This window comes from Cololabis saira, chromosome 13 (genome assembly GCF_033807715.1).
Source record: "Cololabis saira isolate AMF1-May2022 chromosome 13, fColSai1.1, whole genome shotgun sequence".
Lineage (NCBI taxonomy): Eukaryota > Metazoa > Chordata > Actinopteri > Beloniformes > Belonidae > Cololabis > Cololabis saira.
This window is the reverse complement of record NC_084599.1, coordinates 8,527,099-8,551,707: the sequence shown is the minus strand read 5'-3', so window position 1 is coordinate 8,551,707 and position 24,609 is coordinate 8,527,099. Positions and strand designations below refer to the sequence as shown.

Sequence of the window (24,609 nt, the reverse complement as noted above, 5' to 3'; positions counted from 1 at the left end):
AGGAGATTCATGTTCTTTACACTAAACATGCTGCACACTCACACTGACTGAAAAAACACGAAACCAATTCTACCTTCACTCGTGCTTAAACAATACGCTCACATATCAATGACAACGTTTACATGCAGTCAAAATTCGGGTTAAGGTCAATATTCCGGTTACTGAAACATTCGGAATATTCCGTTTCCATCCGTGAGTAGACAGGGTTATCCCTGTATACATGGTGATTAATCATTTGCGATATCTGGATCAAACCAGCGACGCACGGAGAACATCATGACGCAATTACCGTCATTTCCGCTTCTTCTTCCTGTATCCAAATTCAAAACAAATGCTGCTTCGCGCAACTTTTTGCTCACCTTCTTGTAAATCTGGCTATCCCGGTACTTTCTACCGTCTACAAATGCCAAAATGTTCATATCCTTCATTACATTTATGAAGTGATTAGTCTCCTCCTCACTCCAAAAGTGTGGCGTGGTCTTGTGTTTCTCCGTGTTTATAAGAACTTCCTGGACTTAAAAGACCAGGATTCCTTGCGAACAGAGCATGAGCAGAAAACAAATTCATGTTCCGTTTGATCGGGATATTCCGTTAGGCGTTTACATGACGTTTGCAATTGCCCCTCGGGGATAAATAAAGTTTTTCGGAATCTGAATCTGAATGATCGAATATTCGGGTTTTAAAAGGAGTAACCCAGGGCTCATATTCAGGTTTTTAAACACCCGGGGTTTTTAAAAACTCGAATATGAGCAAATTCAGGTTATTCAAAGGGGTTATTGGTGTTGACATGGCCGTGCAAATTCAGGTTATTGCCAATATTCGGGTTTTAAAAGAGTTATTGGCTGCATGTAAACGCAGTCTTTGATGTACAGATCTGAAATCATTGAATAAATGTCTTCAATATTAAATGACCAATGAATATATATAATCTATTCATGTTATCTAGCCCTGATTTAAACTCATATGATGTTTTATCTGCTGAGGCTGCTGCCCCCGCGACCCGGGAACGGAAAAGCGGGAGAAGATGAGTGAGTGAGAGATGTTTTAGGTCATATTTATGCATCAATGTAAAATAAAAGATGAATTCACTATTAGAAGAAAACAACTGCTGTAGTAACGTTACCTTCCTCCGTTGATCCTCCTCGTCCAGCAGCCGGGCCTGCAGCTGCCTCACCATGACCTGCCTCTTCCACTCCGCTATGGGACGACCCCTCTCGTCATGGGTGGGCACCAGATAGTCAATGTCTGACAGGTTGGCCTCCTCCGAGGGCAGAACCACCATCTTATTCTGCAGAGAGCGAGAGAGTTATCTGCACGTTATCCAAAAGGGAGGAAGTGCAGACAAAGGCTGGCGATACAGCATTTATGAAGCACTGCAGCGCTGTACTTACTGCGTGTCCAGTGAAGACTCCTGACATTCCTGAGTCTTTCAAAGATCTGATGGACTTCATGTCGCCGAGCAGTTTTCGTTCAGCCAGGAGGTTTGCGTCAGGAAGCTTTATCTTGTCAGGAGAGACTGTTTTCTTGCCCCCAGCCCCCTTGGACTGATGAAAAGCTTTTAGAACTGCAACGGAAATCAAACAGTATCAGTCTCCATCACTTCAATTGACTTTTTTAAATGACAAATATATCTGAGTAAAGACTTAGGGCCAGTCCCAATACTCCCACTACCCCTACTTTTCAGCACTACCCCTAAATTTTGCGCATTCCCTTGAGGGTAGTGGTGTCCCAATTCCTCTTTACATGTAGGGCTAGTGGACATAACGAGGGCTAGTGTGTATGAATCTAACCCTTCAAAGCGAGGGATTTCAGATGCTGACTTAGCGACACGAAATTTCCCAGAATGATTTACGTCATCATTTGCAGACTGAATCAAACAAAAAAACATGGCGGACATTTCTAATTTTTAGTGAATAAAATCAATATTTTGAGTTAGTTTCTGCATAAAAATGTTTTGATTACATTTCTAGTGAGAAATATATATTTTACTTTCATAATATTCAATCAGTGAATGTACATAATCACTTGCTTGGTCGTTATTGCGTTGTATCTTCAGATCTCGCCAGAATAAAGGCTGATTTATGGTTCCGCGTTAAATCGACTCAGAGCCTACGGCGTAGGTTACGCGGCAACGCGCGCCGTACCCCGTACCCTACGCCGTAGGCTCTGCGTTGATTTAACGCAGAACCATAAATCAGCTCCCGGGCCGGCAGCTCTTCTCATCCCTCGAAAACATCGGAGCAAATTTCTTAAGGCGTTATTTGGATAAACTGAGCCCAGTTTGGGGATCTTAACGGTTACTTTTACGCCTGAAAAAATATTAAAACTTAATAAAGTGGCATATTAACAGCGCTACAGCGGAAATTAAAACAACTTTTATCTCTGGGCTTCCTGATATGGTGTGACGTATGTGCAAACGTAATTACGCAGTCGCTTATGTACCCGAACTGGACCACGCAGTGACGGAGCAAGTGGTGTCCCAATCCCTAGAGAAGATTACAAGGACCCTACGCCTGTGGCTTCATTTTTAGGGCTAGTGGCAGTGAGTGAGGGCTAGTGGTACAAAGTAGGCTGAACTTTGGGATTGGCCCTTAGAATAACCATTAAAATTCACTACAAAGTGCTGCCTTACTTTGCTAAAAGACAAAATAAACTTAGATGTTTGTCTCACCAGATGTTGCAGTTTGAACCTGCTCTATGCGACGGATTGCAGCGCGGGAAGCAGAGGATAGAGGTGCAAGAGGATATCTGGCCTGCGGGGACCCCTCGTGCTCAGGTTGCTCATTTGGACAAAAACGGGAAAAAAAACGACCAGGTTATTTAAAAATGATATAAATTGAAAGACATAAATAACTTCCTCGACCCTAAACTTGGTGCTTACCTTTAAACTATCCATGTCTCTGTCCCTGCATGCGTCGCTGAGGCTGCCGTAGTAGTCCTCCTTGTCGCGTTGCAGAAATACAGCTGGCTTCAGCTTCACCTCCTCCTCCACGGGGATGATGACTTTGTCGGGTTTATCGGAACACGGCGTCTGCAAAGTTGTGAGACTATGGTGAGATGTTGGCGGCCAAATCAGAGGAGGAAATGATTAACTGCTCTTTTTTTTTTTTTACTTTTCTTTTAATGACATTACACTTGCTGCCTCACAAATCATTCAACATGAGACGACTTCCTAACTTCATAACTGCTTGCTAATTCATCTGGCATCTTGGTTATGTCAAACATCGAAATGACAACAGTTTGAAATCCAGTATCTGAGAGTCAATCTTGAAATGTTTTTTGGCTTTGTGTCTCAGTCGTATCACAAACTCAAACAGGCGTTATGCCAAGGCAACGCACACGAAGGAATAGAGAAAAAAATGGTCCAAGTCACAGCAATACAACACAAACATGAGCTTAAGATGATGACACATACAGTATATATGCAGTACAGACCAAAAGTTTGGACACACCTTCTCATTCAAACAAATGGGGAAGTGTGTCCAAACTTTTGGTCTGTACTGTAATTGATGAAAGCCTTATTGAACATCTCCCTCAAATATCCATAGTACTGTGATGTAAAGTGAGTGAAGCTATAAACTATTTCACCAACTGGAGTGAGTAGTTTGCACACCTGAAATGAGCTTGCAAGTGTAGCTCAGCGCTGATTTGACGAAAGACAGAAACATTTTAATGATGATGTTCACAACCAAAGCATCTACTGACGTCAACCATTACCCACTAGAAGGGCCTTTCTGGAGATCTGCACACATGAGTAACAGTTAAATGCTCGAAGGCATCACTGGAGATGGCAATCATCTGTTCGTAAATCACTGAACAGGAAGTCTGTCCATGAAAAAGACATGACAGTGCACCTTTAGTCTGCAAGGACCGCCAAAGGAATCTGCAATGCTACTGGAGCAGCAAAAGTTGTTCACAAAGAACACCCGCGTTTAGCATAAAAGGGAAAACTTTAAAGTTTGGATGACGTTTAAACGTTGTTAAAGTATGGTGGAGAGAGCATCATGATTTGGGTTTGCCTGGCTGCTTCAGGGACTGAAACACTTGCTTATACCCGCTTATTGGAAGGCAGGGGATCTCCTGCACAGTGGCGTCAATTCAGTCAAAGCTAAGTTATGGCAAGGTTACGAGTCACAGAACTTAACTACAGTATCAATCAACATACCCAGTATACTCATCAGAGAAGTCTGCTATGTAGCTTATCTGTGTGGTCAAGAAAATTGGAACTTTTTCAAATGCAGTCTCACTCACATCCCACATGCTAACTATGAACACTACACTTACGTGTTGATTACGCAATACGCATCCGTTTCGGCACCAACAGCAAGCGGCAGAGTTAGAGAGCATCTGACAAACGCCATTTAACTCATTCTGTTCACTTCTTTCACTATGTCAGTGCAACAATATCACAGGGACATCCCAGTATAACTCAAAACAGTTAAAGTCCAAATGCAAAAAGGAGAGAGAGGGAGCAGAAGAGAGAAAGAGAATAAAAAAAATCAAATATTTCCCTTAAACAGATTTATATGAGGGTAGGGTGATTTAATATCTTACCTAAAGATGAACTTGCATAATTATTCCATCAGTGGCTAACAGCCTCGTTAATAGCCTGACTGGGGCAACATTGGACCATCACTTGCCTTCTTTCTTTGAAAAACAATTGCGGGGTTGCCTGCTTTCTTTTCATTTTTGTAAGTTAGTAACACTGCAGAGCGCACTAAAAACCAGATTGATAGCAACCACTGTCGTCAGGGACGCTGGGACATCACATTTCAAGATATGAGGGGGGGGTACAAGTGTTGGGAAAGATAATACCTAGTGGAATCCATCATGTTGTTCTGACTTGCATTTGTAGTTATTTTATATGTATTAAGTAATAGAATAAATCAATACAAATAGACACAGAGTAATTCCATAAATGTATTTAAAAAACAAACATTTACATTTTCCCTTGAAGCCGAGGTGTGGCGGCTGCCGTACCTTGCCATACCCAAATGACGCCCCTGCTCCTGCAGCCTACCCCGGCCCTCTGCAGGGGAAAGGCAGGGCTAAACCCTGGAGAGCTCGCCAGTCCATCGCTGGGCACACTTGCTATCATTGAGGGAGAATTCATTCTCAGATTCACTCAAATATGTCAGGATGGCTGCTGGCCAGCTGAAGCTTAATAGAAGGCGGATGATGCAGCAGGACACGTGGAAGCAAATTCACCACAAAATTGCCTCGGGGAAAAAAAAACCTCTTCCAGTGATCCAGTCAAACCTCAGACCTCAACCACACAGAGATGCTATGACAGCTGATCGAACAAGGCATCGTATAAAACGAGTGTGAGTTGCATCAGTACTGTAAAGACTTATGGGTCTAACATCCCTGCTGAACATTGTGCAGCTCTGATCCAGAGCTACTGAAGGAGCTTCCTCGAAGCTACTGCTGCCAAAGACGTTTGAGCAGCTATTACCTCCAAAAGCTTCACTTGCTTACTGTTTCCTCCTGTGTTGTGACTGTTTAATGAGTTTTACGAGTAAGACAGGAGAAATTATGGTTGTATATCTATTATTATGACCTAGATGAAGTCACGATAACAGACACATCAATGCAAAAAAGAAAAAAGAAAGTTAATTCCAACCAGCCTTGCATACTGTGGTCTTTATAAAAAAATAAATAGGAAAGTTGGATCAAAAGAGTAATTTTCACATTTACAAATTACCTCATGGTGTTGCAGCTAATTAACAGCTCAAAGACAAGGCTGACAACAGCCACTTCTGTGGTTTAGTAGCTTTTCTAGTCCTGTAGGGTCTGAGTCGGGGCTGAACACCAAATCTGTAAGTAGTTTCTGAACGGCCAGTACTCACGTATCAGATGTTAAGTGACAATGAGCAAGCACCGCGCTTCCAATTTCACATGACCTTTACGTGGTGAAGTGTTTAGACATGTTACTGTCTGAAACAGACAAAGTCCTAAAAATAGAATCAAATAAAACACAATTTACTTTTACACCTTTCGTATATTGACATCATGTGAGCAAAACACTAATAAAAAGGTTGCTTTTAAAAACAATTTTACCCTGTTACTTCATTTATATGAGGAAAAAAAGGGAAATGCATCATCTGATGACGTTAAATGAGTCAGAATGCAGAAGTTGGGGGGGGTTTAAGGCCCGAAGACGAGAGAAGGAGCAACGCAAGTGCATCAATGCTGAGCGAGCTTTAATAAGTGGCAGCATTTCACACCACACTGGGGAAAATGGAGGATATATGGAAACATTTAGGCTCTCTTTAACGAACCTGCATTGTCCTAATGCATTCCATACTGAATGCATATCAAATGTAGCTCTCCAAGGACATTATTAGCAACCGAAAGATCAAAGGCAAACCTAATATGCTGCTGCACACTGTTGTGCTTTATATCCACGAGGTGGTCCATGCCGTCTCCTCTCACACGGTACTTTGATGTGGAGCAACATGAAATATGCTACGGCACTGCCCAGAAGGAGGAAGAAAGCTTCCCAGAAGTTGTGCAATTCATAAATAGATAAACAACAAGAGGGCTGAGAAATAAAGGGGAAGGGGGGCTGGGGCTGATTCCCTGTGACCCTTTTCATAACAGTTCAATGTCCTGAGAGTTACAATGAACCATGTGTGTGTTTAATTAGTCTCATTGACCAGAAAGCATTTGGTTTTCATCAGCATTCACATCACAGTTGCTACACAGAATCAGCATGTCTGAGCTTGGACGGGAGCCACCCTTCCTACGCTGAAGACCACAAAGAGCCTGATCACTACACATTAACAGCCAAGAGTTAAGAAACAGAGACTCGGTGCTGCCTCATTGTCCGACATGCAGTAACCGTAATCGTCGGTCCCCGCGGGTCAAGCCATGAGAGAGTTTAAGCATTACAGAACACCATGTGTATTTAAAAAAACATGGCTTGTAATTCTGCGCTCTGGAATCAATCATTGAAACAACCTGCTTCCATGTGAAATATTCCTCTTCGTGGTGATAAATTGCAAAGTGGAATGTATACAGCGGGTGTGCATTATACACAAAACACTATAGTGTAAATACATGTCCACTCACATGGCAGTATCTCTCTCAGGTTTCCACCGAGGAGGTTAATGCGTGTGCGGCTAATATCAGATACTATCTTTTTTTTTTTTTTGCAAATGCCTACTACATTTTCAGCTGCTTCTAGCCCCCGTTGCAGTGAGATAACAATGAAGAGAAATGGATTTCATTATTTCTACTTTATAGGAGGAACGCTGTACAACCCACTGGATCAAAAAAGCTTGTATCTCGAAACACAGCAGGACACAAAAAAATACATAAAGACTTTCCAAAAATTCACAATGACAGAGCTGAGCGCAGCTCTCCCCCCCCACCCCCCAGGAGTATTAGTCATTCCTGACTGTAAGAGGGAATAACTGATCAGAATATAGGTAGGAATAGCCAAACACATCTGCCAGCCAATAGCTTTCCTTTTACTAACACCATTTATTCAGCCTGTCCAGTCACATACTACTGCTCGTGAGAAAAAAGGAGAATAAGGCAATATAGCTGAAAAAAAAACCAAGCAAACTAAGAATTAGAAAAAAAAAAGCTCAAAAAGGTGAGCAATCAATCTGGATCTTACCAAGTTTAAATGACTGCTCCAACGCACACGGGAACAAGTTCAGCGCACCTTGTCTCTCCTGAGGCTGACACCTGTGCAGCCAGGTGGGGTTGCTCCTGCAGCTACCTGAAGATCACTGACCGCATGTTTAACACCGTCCCCGGCCTGTCAGCCGGAGCCACCAGGTAATAAACAATAATCTCTAATCGGAGAATGCCGTTAATAATTAAGGGAGAGGATAGGGTGGCTGGTAATGTCACTAATGCATGGACAGACAAATGGCCCGGTTGTAGCACGGAGGGAAGTATCCGCGGGAGACATTTCAATGACACTTCATCCACGTTTGTTTAGGTGATGTTTTTCCACCTCGGCATATTAAATGGAAAAACTACATCTTGAAGCACACGTTCTTTTAATAATGATCTCATCTTAGATCTGAAATGATCTCATAATAGCTGCCATTATTGATATGATCTGATGAGTGTTTCCTTGATTAAGCATGTTATCTATAAAATGCCAGTATGATGCATTTTGTATTGAAAACAGAAATAATTTGAATCTGTAAAACTCCGTCTGCAACAAAAGGTACTGTAAGTCAGAACTTGCAGATCCAACAGAAATAATAAAACATCATTTTAGCTATTTAACAAGTACAGTTCTGCAATGAATTTTACCCCCTGAGAGCTATAATGCTCAGCGTTTCATTTAATATGGTCATTTTGAAAAGTGCAGGTTTTGATGCTGATTTATATTTGTATTTGACTGTACTGAACTCAGGCACATTCACCAAACTCCTGAGTGCATGTGAGGGATAAATTAATGAGCAAGGAAGGGAAGGCCCTTGTTAAAAAAGAGGAGAAACAGATCAATTTCAGGACAAGAGGAAGAATCTATCAGATTTAGTCATGAAGTCACATTGTCCCAAGAACAAGTGACCAAGAAATACAACATTTACCTGGTTCCAGAGCATTTCTACTGTTGTTTTATCCTTTTTACAAAATGTGATAGATTTGTCATTTATAAAAAGTACACATCAGTTCACTTTATTTGTATAATCCAGGGGTCGGCAACCCAAAATGTTGAAAGAGCCATATTGGACCAAAAACACCAAAAACAAATATGTCTGGGGCCGCAAAAAATGAAAAGTCTTGTATAAGCCTTAGTATGAAGGCAACACATGCTGCATGTATCTATATTAGTTAGAACTGGGGGAAGATTTTTTTTTCATTATGAACTTTGAGAAAAAAGTCGAAATGTCGAGAAAAAATGCGAAATTTAGTGAAAAAAGTCGAAATGTCAAGATTAATGTTGAAGTACAATCTTGAGAAAAAAAGTCAAAATGTCGAAAAAAGTCGAAATGTCAAGAAAAAAGTTGAAATGTTGAGAAAAAAGTTGAAATGTTGAGAAAAAAGTTGAAATGTTGAGATTAAAAAAGGAAAAAAGAAAAAAAGAGAAAAAAAGGAAAAAGAAAAAAAGCATAAAGAAGGAAAAAAAGGAAAAAAAAGAAGAAAAAAAAAGGTCAAACATTTTTGAAAAAGCCCCAGGGAGCCACTAGGGGGGCGATAAAGAGCTGCATGCAGCTCTAGAGCCGCGGGTTGCCGACCCCTGGTATAATCCAACAAAGGTCACCCTAAACTACTCCACATAAAAAAAGAGGTTCAGTGCAGTCCTGTTCAGTTGATAATCCCGTTATATTCCAGTTCAGTCAAATCTGTTATCATCCATACTCAATCCATTTTAATTCTATAAAATCCTGAGATAAAACATCAAATGTTCATTTCAATCCACTGACCTGAGCAAGCAGGAGGCAACAGTGGGCAGGAAAACCCCCCGTTACATGGAAAAATGAACAGTTTCTCCTCTAGAAGTAATATTTTAGCCAAAGGAATGATAGAATTTGGCAAAGAAAAGGGGCTCATGTCAACACATTGATATATTTTGAGAGTCAGAACGATCACAGGTAATAAATAGTCCAATCATCACATCTAAGAAGTTCTTACGGCCTCTTCCTCAGATTCTTTCACCTGTTTAGATCTTAATGAAGTCAGGAATGCAGATGTTTTATGGGATTCTCTCTCAGCTTCACTCCAACTTCAAATACAAAGAGGTTTTTTATAAATAAAAAAATGTATCTGGTTATTTGGACAGTGTCAATTACAGGGATTAAAGCAAAAAAAAAATCCCAGGACGGAAAGTTTTCAGACCCCCCCCCCCCCCCCCCCCCGTTGCGATTGAAGACGTAAATTTATAATCCATTCCTGAGAGTTCATCTTTTGATCCAGTGGCAATATCCGTGCTAGTAGATACTTTTTATGTAATAATGACAGGGGGTTCTAAACGAGGCACTGCACTACAGACTCGCTACATAACTTTGAACAAAGCATCTGAAATTAAAATGCAGATATACAAGCTCACAGCGCGTCACATTCGTAATGCAACGTAGGCTTGTAGCTCCGCAGTGTTTACATTGCGGCACACCGACATGCAACGAGGTCTAGCGCTGAGTTATGGTTCTGCGTTACACCAACGCAGACCCGGCGTAGGGTACGCGGCCGTACGCACCGTACGGCGCGCGTCGCCGCGTAACCTACGCCGAGGCCTACGGCGTCGATTTAACGCGGAACCATAATTCAGGCTTCACAGCGCGACTCCACTGTCCGCCGGCGCGCGCCCGGCTCCTCGCCACGCCGACTCCGCGCTCATATATTTAATACATTTATGAAGCCCATATATTTATAAAGCCCCACCTGGCCAAGCCCTAACACTGAGGCCATGGTAGATTTAGGTTACACACGGACACGCGGCACTGTTGACTTTTTTTCCCTGCCGGCTCTGCTCACTGCCGCAACGTGTTGCCTCCAGTCATTTCAATGAGAAGCACACCGCAAAACACTGCATTGCATATTCAGCGCCGCACAGAAGCTCCCAAATGGAAATGATTTTTGATTTCTGAATGGATAGATACGTCGCTTATTTTTTGAATATTATGTTTTTCTTTTCTGGCCTGGTCCGTTGTTTGGGGATTTTTTTTTTTTTTTTCCCCGTTCCGCGGAAATTTTTTGCTGAGACCAAAATCCGCGGAAGATTCTGATGCCTGATTGCAACACACGGTGCTTTACATGCAGAATAAAATAACAATCAAAAACACGTCGACGCAAACCACATGCGTAGGCACGGCGTCGTTTTGACGCAGAACCATAACTCAGACTAGGCTGAGTTATTAGGTGTCAGGTTACGTGCATCTAAAACCAGAGGAGAACTTTACTGTGTGTGCACAGCCAACAGCTGATTGACTGCAGTGGGCGCCGTTCGACAAGTCACCGCGGCGCTACAGGTGTTCATATTTTTTGTCGGATTTGCGCTGATCTCATAAAAAAATATCCCAAAAAAATCCCCAGGACGGAAATCCGTACCAGGTACGGAGAACTTTAATCCCTGCAATTATAGAAAAAAGAGGAAAAAGAAATATCTTGCTGGATTTAACTTTTATTCAAATATTCCCAGAATAGTTAGATTGTCAGATAGCAGGCTGTTTGGCCTCGTCTCCCTGACCGTGGGTGAACTATGCGTGAGCCGGAGCTCACACTACACACACTGTTTATTTGATCGCCGCTGCTCCTGAGACGCGAGGTGAGGGTTGACGGCACTGAGCGAGTGTGACCTCGCTGTGAGTGATCCCAACCACGCACGGGGGCCAAACACACGGATCTCTTCAGTCCACGTCCCGTCCCGTTCGGCTGCTCGGAAAACACCATTATCTCACCGACACTTTAGAACCCAAGGAACTGTGATCTCCACTCTGCAAACATGAACCACCAGCAGAGATGTAATTAAGGCTCCCCGTCTTGTCTTCTTGGGCGGCTCTAGGAATGGGCGATATCTTACCGTTCACGATATACCGTCAAAAAAACTACCCACGGTAAGAATCTGTCATCTCGCGGTAAAAATGATAAATTCCCGTTGATGACGTTTTTGTGTAAAGCTGATTTAAGGTTCTGCGTTAAAAACACCTACGCCGTAGCTCTGCGTCGATTCAACGCAGAACCATAAATCAGCCTTAACAAACATGGCGGATCTGAGAGCGAGGAGCTCGTTGTTAAACGAGGCTCCAGCTCTGGAACTGGTTTGGATTTAAAAAGAGTGACAAGGAGCAAACATCATCTATTATGTGCAGAGTCTCAAAAAAACAGTGAGTGCAAAGGATGGCTTTTATTTATTTGTCCTATTTCTTTATTTATCAGGTTGTATTTTCTTCTACTTTATGATTTTATAAGCTAGGAAAACTTGAAGGACAATGGTACTTTTGCTGTTTGCACAGTTATCCCACTGTTTAAGCCATACAGTTTGAATAAATGTTGAATCTGTTCTTACATTTAAAACTTCATTACAGTTTTGCAGTACAGGTGTAACTCATTTAATTGGTTTTTATCAATTCAATTTAATTGGTGTAGTTTAGTAGTATTTAGTATTCTTTTAGAGCAGTGTTTTGGGGGCTCCAAAGACTGAATGTGGTGATAGATTTATAGTTAAAAAGGTGGAGTTGAATTGGTATTTTTTCTATCGTTATTGGGATAAATGCCAGAAATTATTGTGATACATTTTTTAGTCCATACCGCCCAGCCCTATGCAGCTCGTCTTTGGGCAAGGGCAGCTTTCAGAGCGTTAAAAGTTCAGTTTAACCAAATATTAAGTGGATCCGAATAAGCCGAATGTTGTTTGGGGTTCATTATCAAGATGACCTCTTTGTTGGCGCCAAGCATGCGTATCCGACTCGTACGCCGCCAGGTAACGCGACACGCCACGTCTGTCTGTGCTAGCAACATTACAGAGCATCCAGAGGTGACAATCATAGCACTTCCAAGTCACTGGAAAGAAACCGTGACAGAAACAATGCGGTGCGTTGGAGGGGACGGTGACATCCTGCTCTTCAGCTCCTCGGCAGGGATAGGGTTGCTGGTTCCAGGCATCAGAATGGTGAAAACACTTGAAACCCGAGCCTGTGGATCCCGTGTCAGGCTCGGAGCCTGGGCCCTCCACCCGAGCCGCGGGAGAGGGGTAAACCGATAGCTGCCTCGGCCGCCGCCGGCTCCGGCTGCGTCGCACGGCCACAGCGGCTCCTGCTGCTAATTAGCTCCCCCATTGTTGACGGGTGGATTATTCCTGAAGCGGAGCCCGGCGGCCACGCCTCGCTGCTCCACCATCATCATCCTCTTTACGTATGAGTGCTATCCTTCGCTGATGACTTATTCATAACTCCTATTGGCCGGCAGCTGTGGTTACTCAGTGTTCGTTGGTGTTTAGTCAGCATCACAGGTGCTGAGTGAAATGTGATGGGGGGGGGGGGGGGGGGGGGGGGGGTGGAAAACACAAAAAGCTAGAGGCGGAGAGCGGGAAGGTATGAGGATTTAATGCTCAACAAGTGTGCCAACAGAGTGGCTCCTACAGGCTCCTTCTGTTAGCCTCTTTTAGATCAACCCCACAAGCGAGAACACAAGAGTCTAGGGTTGCCACCCGTCCCGTAAAATGCGGAATTGTCCTTTATTTGAGAAAAAAATGTTGCGTCCCGTATTGAACTAATACGGGACACGATTTGTACCGTATTTTCATTAACTTTTACACCATATTCTAGTTGAATTATTGAAATAAGTTAACTTTTACACCATATTCTAGTTAAATTATTGAAATAAATTAACTTTTACACCATATTCTAGTTGAATTATTGAAATAAATTAACTTTTACACCATATTCTAGTTGAATTATTGAAATAAATTAACTTTTACACCATATTCTTCACCTGTAGGCTATATTATACATCTGGGCTGATGTGGACATATGTAGCATAGGAGGATATTTCAGTTGCTAGTATATGGTTGGCTGTCTGTACAGTCATGCAAGTTGAATGCTTTTAAAGCACTTTAAACTTTAAATCAAAGCATTTTGTTTTTTCATATAAAATAAACACATTTTTATTCAGTTTAGAAGTTTTGGGGCTTTTTTTTTGGCTCCTGCGCTGCTGAAACCGGGCGTCCCTTATTTCTATTTCTGAAAGGTGGCAACCCTACAAGAGTCACAGTGGTGCTTGGTACTAAACGATCACGTAGCTTTTTTTTAAAACCACTCACAACAGATCTTACATTGTGTCAAGCCATTAACCACTAAAATATTCATCACGTTAAGGACCGCTGTGCTTTCTGCACAAAAGAGCTCGTCTCAGAGTCCTCTGCGGCTAACCAGAGCTCACGCCATCGCCACCTTCAGTGCCTTATTAAACACAAAAGCCTTCATTCTCCATTCAGTTAGAGCCTCTTAAACCGAGAGCAATCAAGCTGAGTGGAGGAGAATAGCTCGGGAGAATGACAGGCCTGACCCCGGAGGAATACATGTAACAAATTGAGAAAATGATTCACTGATGCTCCAAAATCTTCCAGATGTTCGCTGTTGACTTCACTCTCCGTCCCGAGCTTTGAATTTCACGTCAAGGCAAACAGCTGGGCAGGGATTCAAAGCGAAGGGGAAACAAAGCAGAAAAGTGTGCAAAAATAAAATACGCCGTGGCTGTGACGGAGAGCTTACGTTTTTCTCGATGGCACGAAGGTATCTGGCACATTCGTGGTGTCCGTTGTACTCGGCCAAGTCTGCTGCCGTGAACCCATCGATATCTTCATCAGTAGGGTTCGCTCTACTGGCCAGCAGGATTTTGCAGCACTGTTGAGATCAAACAGGGCAAAATAAGTGGAGCAGAAAATAGTATGAGTCAAATCAAATTGGTTTTATTCATTGCTGTTGTGATAAGATATAAGACAGGAGGAAAAATAATAAACAATGACTTGGTGTCCAACCTCCAGCTCTCCATTCTCTGCAGCATCATGAAGAGGGGTCCCACCCCAGTAGTCCCTGATGACCTTTGAACCCAACTGAAGCAGCTCCTCCAAGATGCAACAGTGCCCCCTGCTGGCGGCAAAGTGCAGCGCGGTGGCTCCGTCTCTGTCTTGGCAAGACAAGCCAATATCTGTGTAGGTCACCTTTTTAGGCAGAGGTGTCAAAAGTATTCACATTCATTACTCAGGTAGAAGTATAGATACTAGAGTTTAAAAATACTCCTGTAGAAGGACAGGAGCACTTCAGGAGCCTCATCCCCAGTTATATACGAGATTCCACCGTGGCCGTCGTAGTCTATGACATTACAAGTCAGTGCCCTTCCTTACATTTTTGCATGTCACACTTTAGTGTTGAGTTGCAGAGGTGTTGAAAGTATTCACATTCATTACTCAGGTAGAAGTATAGATACTAGAGTTTAAAAATACTCCTGTAAAGTTGAAGTATCAACTCAAGTTTTTTACTCAAGTAATAAAAGTACTGGTTTCAAAACTACTTAAAGTATAAAAGTAAAAGTAATGTAAGGGGGAAAAAGCCATTAAGGACAAAAGCCATTGAAAATGAATGCATCTTAGTATAATGCAAATATATTAAAGAACCATATATGTGTACTATTGAGCATTAACATGTGTTTCAGAGAGCAGGAGATATGATGACTAGTTGCCTATAAGTATTGTAATGGTGCAAAAAGTCAAACTTCAGAGGCATGTTATCATTTATCCTAACCTTTATTGGAATGTACATCCAAGTTTAGTTGCAGGAATCTGAGGGAACGGATGTAAGAACAAAACTGGACAAGAACATCTGAAACAACCACAACCAAATTCACTCTATCCGGATGGAGCAATTTAACTGGATAGTTTTTACGAAGTATTTGTACTTTGTTACTTGACACCTCTGTTTTTAGGGCCCAACGAAACACAGATCCCAGGGTGGAGGAGAGGGGGGGGGCATGTATAGGAAACATTTTAAAGAAAGATTGCATAAATCAGTGCTTTGATACTGACCAGCCACAGCACGGCAGCTCGGTGACCCATGTGAGCGGCGGCATGCAGGCAGGTCATCCCGTCGTGGGCCCTGCGGTGCACGTCGGCCCCGCAGTCCTTCACCAGGAACTCCAGCACATGCAGGTGGCCCTCCTGGCAGGCCAGGTAGAGCGGGGTGGCCCCGATGCCGGTCTGGTGGTTCACACACCTGTACTCAATACACCAGAGTGACAAGGAGGCAACGGATACAACTAGGAGCCACTGCGTGATTACAACCACATGACAGTGTTGAGACGTTGCAGCAGTGTTTGAAAATCAAACGCTGCAAACAGCTGGAGCCACGGACATTGGTCATTTAATCAGTTAATCGACTGGTAACAAATAAAGAGGCAATTTATTTGATAAATTAGATCTTCTCAATGTAAATAGCTGAGTAAGCTTTCCAGCTGCAGCTCTTTAATCGTAATAAGTTGGTGCTTTAGTCATTTGTTGCACAGGAAAGAAGACTGGGTTAAAATAGGGGGAAAAAATAGTGTAAACAATCAAGTGTGTTGGTTCTCTTTCACAATAAAGGAGGAACCCTAAACTACAGGACTGTCTCAGAAAATTAGAATATTGTGATAAAGTTCTTTATTTTCTGTAATGCAATTAAAAAAACAAAAATGTCATACATTCTGGATTCATTACAAATCTACGGAAATATTCCAAGCCTTTTATTATTTTAATATTGCTGATTATGGCTTACAGTTTAAGATTAAGATTCCCAGAATATTCTAATTTTTTGAGATAGGATATTTGAGTTTTCTTAAGCTGTAAGCCATGATCAGCAATATTAAAATAATAAAAGACTTGCAATATTTCAGTTGATTTGTAATGAATCCAGAATGTAGGCCTATGACATTTTTGTAATTGCATTACAGAAAATCACAATATTCTAATTTTCTGAGACAGTTCTTTATTAGCTTGAATTAACTTGAAAATGATGAAAGTTAGTGACATCCATCACTGTTTATTTAATGTTTAATGCAAATCAGATTTATATTTTTGATGCATATTGGTATCATCTATCATAAATAAAATGAAAAGGAGAAAAACAATTATAATACCCTTAACTTAAAACTTGGTTGTCCAACCTTTAGCAGTAAGAAGCGTCATCAGTCCATCTCTATATCGGTAAATGACACGTCGTCTACCGCTGGGTTTTATTTGGCCCGCTCTTTGTGAGCAGAGTGTGTCAGGTTTGTCTTTCTGCAGATGTTTTACAGGGTCAAAATAAGGGCTTTTTCTATGCAGCATCATGATGTTTTTGTTTTGTTTGTTTTTTTAAATCAGCCCTTCTTGGCGCTTTCCGCTGTGTGTTTTGCGGTATTGTCCTTTTGGAGGCCGTACGTACGCCCTGCGATGGAGACTGAGCTTCCCAACACCGTACTGGACGTGTCACTCCACGATCCCTTGAAGGTTTCGACACTTCCTTCGCGTGTCCTGCACAGAATCAGGACCTTGATGCCAGACACACCGAAGCAGATGTCAGCCCTAACCAAGCTCCCTCCTTGTTCTGCAGTAGTTATAATGTTGTTTTCTTAAAAAAAAAACGTAATTTTTTCAAACCTGATGTGTGTTGCCAAGAAAACACCAGTTTTTTTTTCTCAAGTCTTTTAAAAAAAAAAAATACTTCCAGAAACCTTGTGGTTTGTCAGCATGCATTTCAGCAAATTCGAGTCTGGCTGTTTTTCAATGTATTTATTTGAACACTGGCCTTCTTCCGTGGAGCCTATCGTTGTTGAAAAGGCAGCAGATGGTGTGATCAGACGATGACATACCTTGACCTTGGAGTTAACGTTGAAAGGATGTGCTTTTGGCTCTTTGTCCACTATCTGCACTATCCTTTTGATCAACCGGGGATTGCATTTTCTCTTGCTGCCGTATCCTGGGAGGTTGGCTACTCTCCCTGGGACCTTATACTCAATAATATTTACAGCTGTAGTCATGGGAACGTGAAGTTACTGGATATGGTCTTCTAGCCTCTAGCTTTATCACGCAGATCTGTCATTTTCTTTCTGAGCTCCTAAGACAACTTTCTCCTTTCTTTACTCTGGTCCGTTTTCAGTGTGATGACCAAGGATACCAAACTGCACAGTTTTCCAGAGGGGGGAATAAAACGCTCCTGGGGGCAGAGAGATGGCTAATAAACATAATGAAGACACCCACGATACCAATTAAGGTTCAACAAGAACTCGCAACTGTTACTATAATGATTTTTATGATTTATGCTCTTTTATTGTCTACCAATAAATATGTCCAGGCTATTCAACTATATACTTGTTTAAAAAAAATGTAAATCGTTTCTTTTTATGCTTTTATTAGTTTACTCTTTTACATATTAAGGCATGCAGGCATACATGGTACAACTGCTCTTCTTAGGGATGGGCGGTATGGACTAAAAAATGTATCACGATAATTTCTGGCATTTATCCCGATACCAATACAAATACAAAAAGTGTCATCAACAGGAATATTTCTTTCTTTCTTTCTTTCTTTCTTTCTTTCTTTCAGGCTCATTTCTTTCTTTCTTTCTTTCTTTCTTTCTTTCTTTCTTTCTTTCTTTCTTTCTTTCATGCTCATTTCTTTCTTTCTTTCTTTCTTTCTTTCTTTCTTTCTTTCTTTCTTTCTTTCTTTCTTTCTCATTTCCTCAATTTATCATTTTTACCGCGAGATGACAAATTCTTACCGTGGGGAATTTTTTTGACGGTTTATCGTGAACGGTAAAATATCGCCCATTCCTACTCTTCGTGTCATCACTTCCCTAAGTATGCGGCCAGTACTTAACTTACTGTAAAAACTTTCCCCTCTAGTGACCCATTTTTACATTTAAAGTGAATGGATCAGCCAAAAATCAATGCTGCCATACTGGTTTTCCACTAATAAACCAAAGAAGAAGATGTTTAGTCCAAGGGTCACGCTGGACTCCCAGAGCTTAATTTAGACCACTGGACACACCGGACCTCATCAACATTGTGATCAACATTGTTTGGCTATGTATTATTCACAGGTTGCTGCCGGCCACGTGCAACAGCCTGAGCTCGCCATGCATGTTGTGAATTACAGACAGATGCCGCTGTAACCAGCACAAGAAGCGGGACTTGTTGCAATGTCTTTATCTGTTCCCCACCACGTGCCACTGTGCAGCTTTAAGGATGTAGAAATAGATAGAAATATTATCTAAGCATGTGTTTGAAATAGCATTGTAGGGCTTTGTTTTTCTCATCCCCATTCCCCTTAATTCTCCCTCGATCTGAAGAGTAAATCTAGCTGTTGTACATACTGTCTCTTAGATCATCCGTGCAATCTGTTACAGTGAAAAGAGGAGAGCATGCTTAAATCCTCTAAGTCTATGATTGACAACCAGGTATATGCGTAACCCAGGGAAAAGACAACTCGTGCAAAAGTAGACGTTCTGACATGATTTAAAGTAACGTAACCGCACAAAGGTTAACCACAAAGGGGTTAGTGTAATGCTGTTCTCCGGTGTATTTATGGGTATTGTGCAGCTAAGCAACCAGCTATGATGGTAGAAGTTCACGATACCTCTACAAGATCCAGCAAATGCAGTCATTATGACACAGTGGAACTGCAGATTACACTGTAATGCATTAAAAGATACAGTATGGACGCAGTGCTTATAAGCAGATGGCAAAGCTGATGGCTCAACTGTCCAGTGGACTCCTCTAAGTGTTCAGGACTCACGCAGACTACATCCCTTAAAAGAGAACCATGGTGAGTTGCACGGACTAATCAAGAGGATGCTTTGTTAGTGGATTATTATTATCAGAAGTTGTGCAGGATTTAAACTGAAAATGATGGGGTATATTTATAGATATGGTAAAAGAGGCTGTAGCTGAAAGCTGTTAGTGTTCATCAGGATATCAGCTGCCGGGGTCACCAGGAGGTGAATAAACTGAAACACCAAGAGCAACAGTTTATCCCGTCCTGAAAAACATCACGGTTTCTAACACCATCCCATGTGATAAAATCGATGTTAACATATTAAAGAGACTATATTTTAATTTTAGATCTACAGTAAGTGATCAGAGTTTTATAATATTGGTCCTGAACCATAGTATCGAACGCAACAAAAATACAATCCATCTAGAGGCTGTGGAGCGATTTTGATCTAAATCTGTACACTGCAAAGGTCAACTCATGGTGGCGCTAGAAGAAACCTCGCTGTCTCATTACAGGATTCATCACCTAAGGACCACAAGAGTCTGCAACACATTTCAGGAATCCATCCAGTTGTAGAAAAATCCAGATCTAAACCCACGCAGGTGCTGCTGGCTACGTTACAGGGATTGCTAACTCACCCAGGTGCTTCCTGAACCAGTAGTTTTAAACTGGTTAGATCCCCGTGCTCTGATGTCTGTGCACTTGCTGTTTTTATTTTTTATTTTTATTATTTGATTTATTTTCTATTTTTTTTTATCTCTATTGTCTTTGCATGGAATTGTACTATGTAGTATGGACTGAGATTTATATTGGTCTGAAATCTCTTATTTTGTATTTCTTTCTATACCTATTGTGAGATGAGAAGCTGGTGGGTGGGCTGGGGGCAGGGGCGTCATTTGGGTATGGCAAGGTACGGCAGCCGCCACACCTTGGCTTCAAGGGAAAATGTAAATGTTTTTTTTTTAAATACATTTATGGAATTACTCTGTCTATTTGTATTGATTATTCTATTATTTAATACATATAAAATAACTACAAATGCAAATCAGAACAACATGATCGATTTCACTAGTTATTACACTGCAAAAACTCAAGAAAATGTCTAATTTTTAGTCAAAAAAATCTCATTACATTTAAGACAAGACTCAAAAAACTCAAAAAACAACAATTTTCACCTGTTTCAGATAGATTTTCACTTAAAATAAGTAGAACTTTTTTTTTGCTTGTAATGAGAAGATAAATCTTGTCCCACTGGCAGATTTTTCTACTTATTTCAATTGAAAATTTACTTGAAACAGGTGATAATGGTCAAATAAGTTATTTTTCTGGCGATGACTCTTGTTTTAAGTGTAATGAGACTAAAAATGACTAAAAATGAGTCATTTTAATTATCAATCAATCAATCAATCAATCAAATTTTATTTATATAGCACCTTTCGTCCAAGTACATGAAATACAAGGTGCTTTGACATTTTGATTGAAAAATAAGCATAATAAACAAATAAAAACTGGGAGACCAAAAAGATAAAAACTGGGAGACCAATGCACCCTGACATACAATATAAAATATATAAAATTTATAAAAAGATAAAGGTTCAAGGATTAAGGCTAAAAAAAAAAAAATCAGTCCACAACAATAAAAATAATAAAAACATTATAAGAGATAGATAAATAAATAAAACAGATACCTTTAAAAAAAAAAAAAAAAAAAAAAATTTAAACGGAATAAAACTAAAACTATAAAATGTGATGCTACATAAAAGCCAGACCAAAGAGATTAGTTTTTAGTCTACGTTTAAAAATGTCCACATTTCCAGCTCCTCTCAGATCCTCCGGCAGGCTGTTCCACAGTTTTGGAGCATAGTGGTTAAAAGCAGCATCACCAAATCTTTTAGTTCTACTCTGTGGAACAGCTAGAAATAAGACAAATATTCCTGGTAAGATTTTGAGTTTTTGCAGTGTGAGCGAGACTGCATTTGAAAAAGTTCCAATTTTCTTGACCACACAGATAAGCTCCATAGCAGACTTGTGTGATGAGTATTTGCTGGACGTGTTGATTGATACTCTAGTTAAGTTCTGTGACTCGTAACCTTGCCATACCTTAGCTTTGACTGAATTGATGCCACTGGCTGGGGGTGTGTTTACCAATACTATATGTTTTTATATGCCTTGTATACATGTACATTCTGAAACAAAAAATCAATAAACATATGTTTAAAAAAAAAAAAAAGAAACTCCAGATCTAAACCCACGCAGGTGCTGCTGGCTACGTTACAGGGACTGCTAACTCACCCAGGTGCTTCCTGAACCAGTAGTTTTAAACTGGTGAGATCCCCGTTGGATGCAGCGTAGTGAGCAGGTACAGCTCCACAGTCCGTCTCCATCCCAGCGCCTCCTCCAACAGAGAGCAGCCACCTGATCACCTCCACACGACCGAACCGGGCTGCCAGGTGAAGGGCCGTGGCACCGGCAGCATCCTTGTCCTGCAGAAGATCACAACAATAATCATAAAACCTTCCTCCTGTCAAAGCTGTAACCAAGGTGCTTAGGGTGAGCACCAATAAAGCATCCCATAGTCCCACCGGATCAAGATATTACACTTAAGTCCTTATCAGTTTATGTTCCTGGGAAACAAGACACATAGAGACTTAACTCAGCAGTTAATAAGTCATTTTAAGAGCTAGTCATTACCCCCCTCTCTGCAGCATCTGGACATCATTTCACTTGTTCCTGATGCAAACGGACCCCCTGTAAGTCCACAACATATGACGTTATCGCCTTCTGGTACACCAGAAAAGGTTGTGCAAGGTACTTTGTAAAACTGCAGGCATATAACCGCACTTTGAGATGAGTCAAAAGCTATCGACCCATTTAAACACTTAAAAACCTGCACCAGCATGCCAGAAGTAGTGAAGTATAACATCCTTTACCTGAATACAAGAATTCAGATCATGTCAAATGAAAAATAAGAAAGCAGAAGAGGTTCTACTACTTGTACTATGTATCAGAAGTAAATGTACTTACATGTAGAGTGACAAAAGTAGTCTGTGTGTCTTATTTAGGCAATACATCAAGAGCATGTTATTGCTGAGAATTAAATTTGATGGAGTTAATTTGTGTAGGTTGATTGCTCGATGCATTCCTCAGCGTTTTATCCATTAAATTAATAATAAATTAATGAGTCCTTTATTTGCCTGCATTCAAAAAAGTTGAGATTTTGCAGCAATGGGCATTCTCCTTGTCTTATTCTCTCCAAGTGCTGAGCTTTTAGCAGTTTTATGGGGGTTTATCTGTTGGTAAGCATTGCATTTTATCAATATGACAGGTTAATAAATATAATCTGTTCTTTTTTCATATGATAAAAATGTGGAGTCTTGAATAATCTACGCAACACAGACAGGTAATTTGTCAAGTGCAAGAAAACACAAGTCCAAAATCGTAGAAAGTTTAATGTTATCAGGACAAAAAATATGTATTTCTTACATTTGCTTTAAATTTAAATTTGTTTGCATTGTGAACCCAAGCTATCTTACGTTTATTCACGTCATCCTTCTTTATTTTGTTAATGTGAGCATTTTAGGCCTTTATTACAGCAAGACCACTTTGTAATAATGTCATTCCTTGTTGCAACATTTAAAAGGTGTTTTGGCCTCCAGAATTACAAGCGGTCAAGCGGTCTTTTTTTTATAGTCGACATTACCCCATACCTCAACTGACCCTGGTTTTTGGACTTGCTGCTGATAATAGTTCAGATATTACTTCCCGAGCACATTTCTTCTAAAGGTACGGTAATCTTAATCACAGAGTAGTCTGACCTCAATGCACATGTCACTCTGTTTTTGTCTAATCTATATTCCTCCGAGCCCAGGGATGCTGACACTGCCCTTGGACAAAGTTCACATTAAACTCCTGCTTTCAACAGTAAACTTTTAAGTGGACTTTGTGAATGTGTCTTCATACTGGACAGCTTTTCTATCCATCAGCTGATAAATGATGGTCGTTGATGCAGTTTCATGCATCAGACATCGCAGGGGTCCAGCTTACCAGGTGTGGCGTTTATGCCCTGAAATTCCTCCAGATTCATATCATTGTTTACTGATATTATGTACTGGAGAAGAAGAAATATGCATTAATTCCTATCTTTCTACAGGACTGTCTCAGAAAATTAGAATATTGTGATAACGTCCTTTATTTTCTGTAATGCAAAAATGTCTTAAGAAAACTCAAATATCCTATCTCAAAAAATTAGAATATTCTGGGAATCTTAATCTTAAACTGTAAACCATAATCTGATATATTAAAATAATAAAAGGCTTGCAATATTTCAGTTGATTTGTAATGAATCCAGAATGTATGACATTTTTGTTTTTTAATTGCATTACAGAAAATAAAGAACTTTATCACAATATTCTAATTTTCTGAGACAGTCCTGTAGAACATTGTTTTGCAACATTTCAATGACTTCCTCATGCCATCGTGTGTCTTAGTGTCTTTTATCAATACTGGCTTTGTACCAGATCATCTAGCTCCTTACAAGGAGGAAATTGTTCCTGTATCAATTTCTTGGAGTGTTACAGATCTGAAAAGCACAAATGGGTGTTTATTAAGACAAAATATGAATCTGAAAAGAAAAGGCAGGCCATATCTTGGGTTTATACAGCTTGCAGTGAAAGAGCACCATGAATTGAGCAGTTTCTACAAGAAAAGCTGCACATGGGACATATCTGCAGGGCATTTAAGCTGGCAGGGCAGCCCTGCATGAACGTGCATGGAGAGGTTTTGTTCTCCGGGGGCTGACCTTACTCACCTCCGTGTTGCAGCCTCCCTGGTCCAGCAGCCACTGCAGCTCTCGGATGTTGCCGGTGGCTGCAGCATCGTGCGCCGGCGTGGCCCTGTTCACGGCCCTGGGGTCGGCCGGCAGCCCCAGGTCGCTGACCAGGAACTGCAGGCAGTGCAGGCGGCCGCACCGGGCGGCGTGGTGCACCAGGCCCGCGCCCTGCTCGTCGCTGATGGCCGGGGAGAGGTGGCCGGAGGCCGCCTGGTCCCTGAGGGCCGCCAGGTCCCCGTCCCGGGCGGCCTGGATGGCCCGGTGATGGAGCGCCATCCTCGGCTGCAGCAGGAGCAGTCGGCTATGGCAGGGAAGGGGGCTTTGCTCCCCAGTTAGGTGGCATCACGCTTCCATGCTCCCAAAGGCTCATACAATAAAGAAAAAAAAAAAGAAAGAGAGAGAGAGAGGGGGGAAAAACCCAACTTAATGCGCTCCTGGCCTCCTCCGGAGCCAGGAAAGTGACACCTGAGCAGCCGCCAGCTGGCCGGCATGGCTGCTGGAGGGATGGGGGGGTCGGAGGCAGTGAGATAGAAAGGTAATGAAAGACGGGTGGAGGTGCAGAGACTCTCTCTCTCTCTTTTTCTACATC

At 41.4% G+C, this 24,609-nt stretch overlaps 1 protein-coding gene across 1 annotated transcript in view; it reads right to left on the bottom strand.

Annotated features, from left to right (window-relative positions):
* The window catches only part of LOC133457695 (espin-like protein), a 31,683-nt gene extending 7,387 nt beyond the window's left edge, over positions 1-24,296 (bottom strand). Inside the window, exons 1-9 of the mRNA XM_061737004.1 lie at positions 24,000-24,296; positions 21,485-21,675; positions 15,491-15,677; positions 14,447-14,629; positions 14,181-14,312; positions 2,882-3,031; positions 2,672-2,780; positions 1,392-1,564; positions 1,124-1,288 (exon numbers count right to left, since the gene is read on the bottom strand). Coding sequence (XP_061592988.1) covers positions 1,124-1,288; positions 1,392-1,564; positions 2,672-2,780; positions 2,882-3,031; positions 14,181-14,312; positions 14,447-14,629; positions 15,491-15,677; positions 21,485-21,675; positions 24,000-24,296 — 1,587 coding nt within the window. The remainder of the gene's footprint in view (positions 1-1,123; positions 1,289-1,391; positions 1,565-2,671; positions 2,781-2,881; positions 3,032-14,180; positions 14,313-14,446; positions 14,630-15,490; positions 15,678-21,484; positions 21,676-23,999) is intronic.
* Positions 24,297-24,609: the final 313 nt, after the last annotated feature.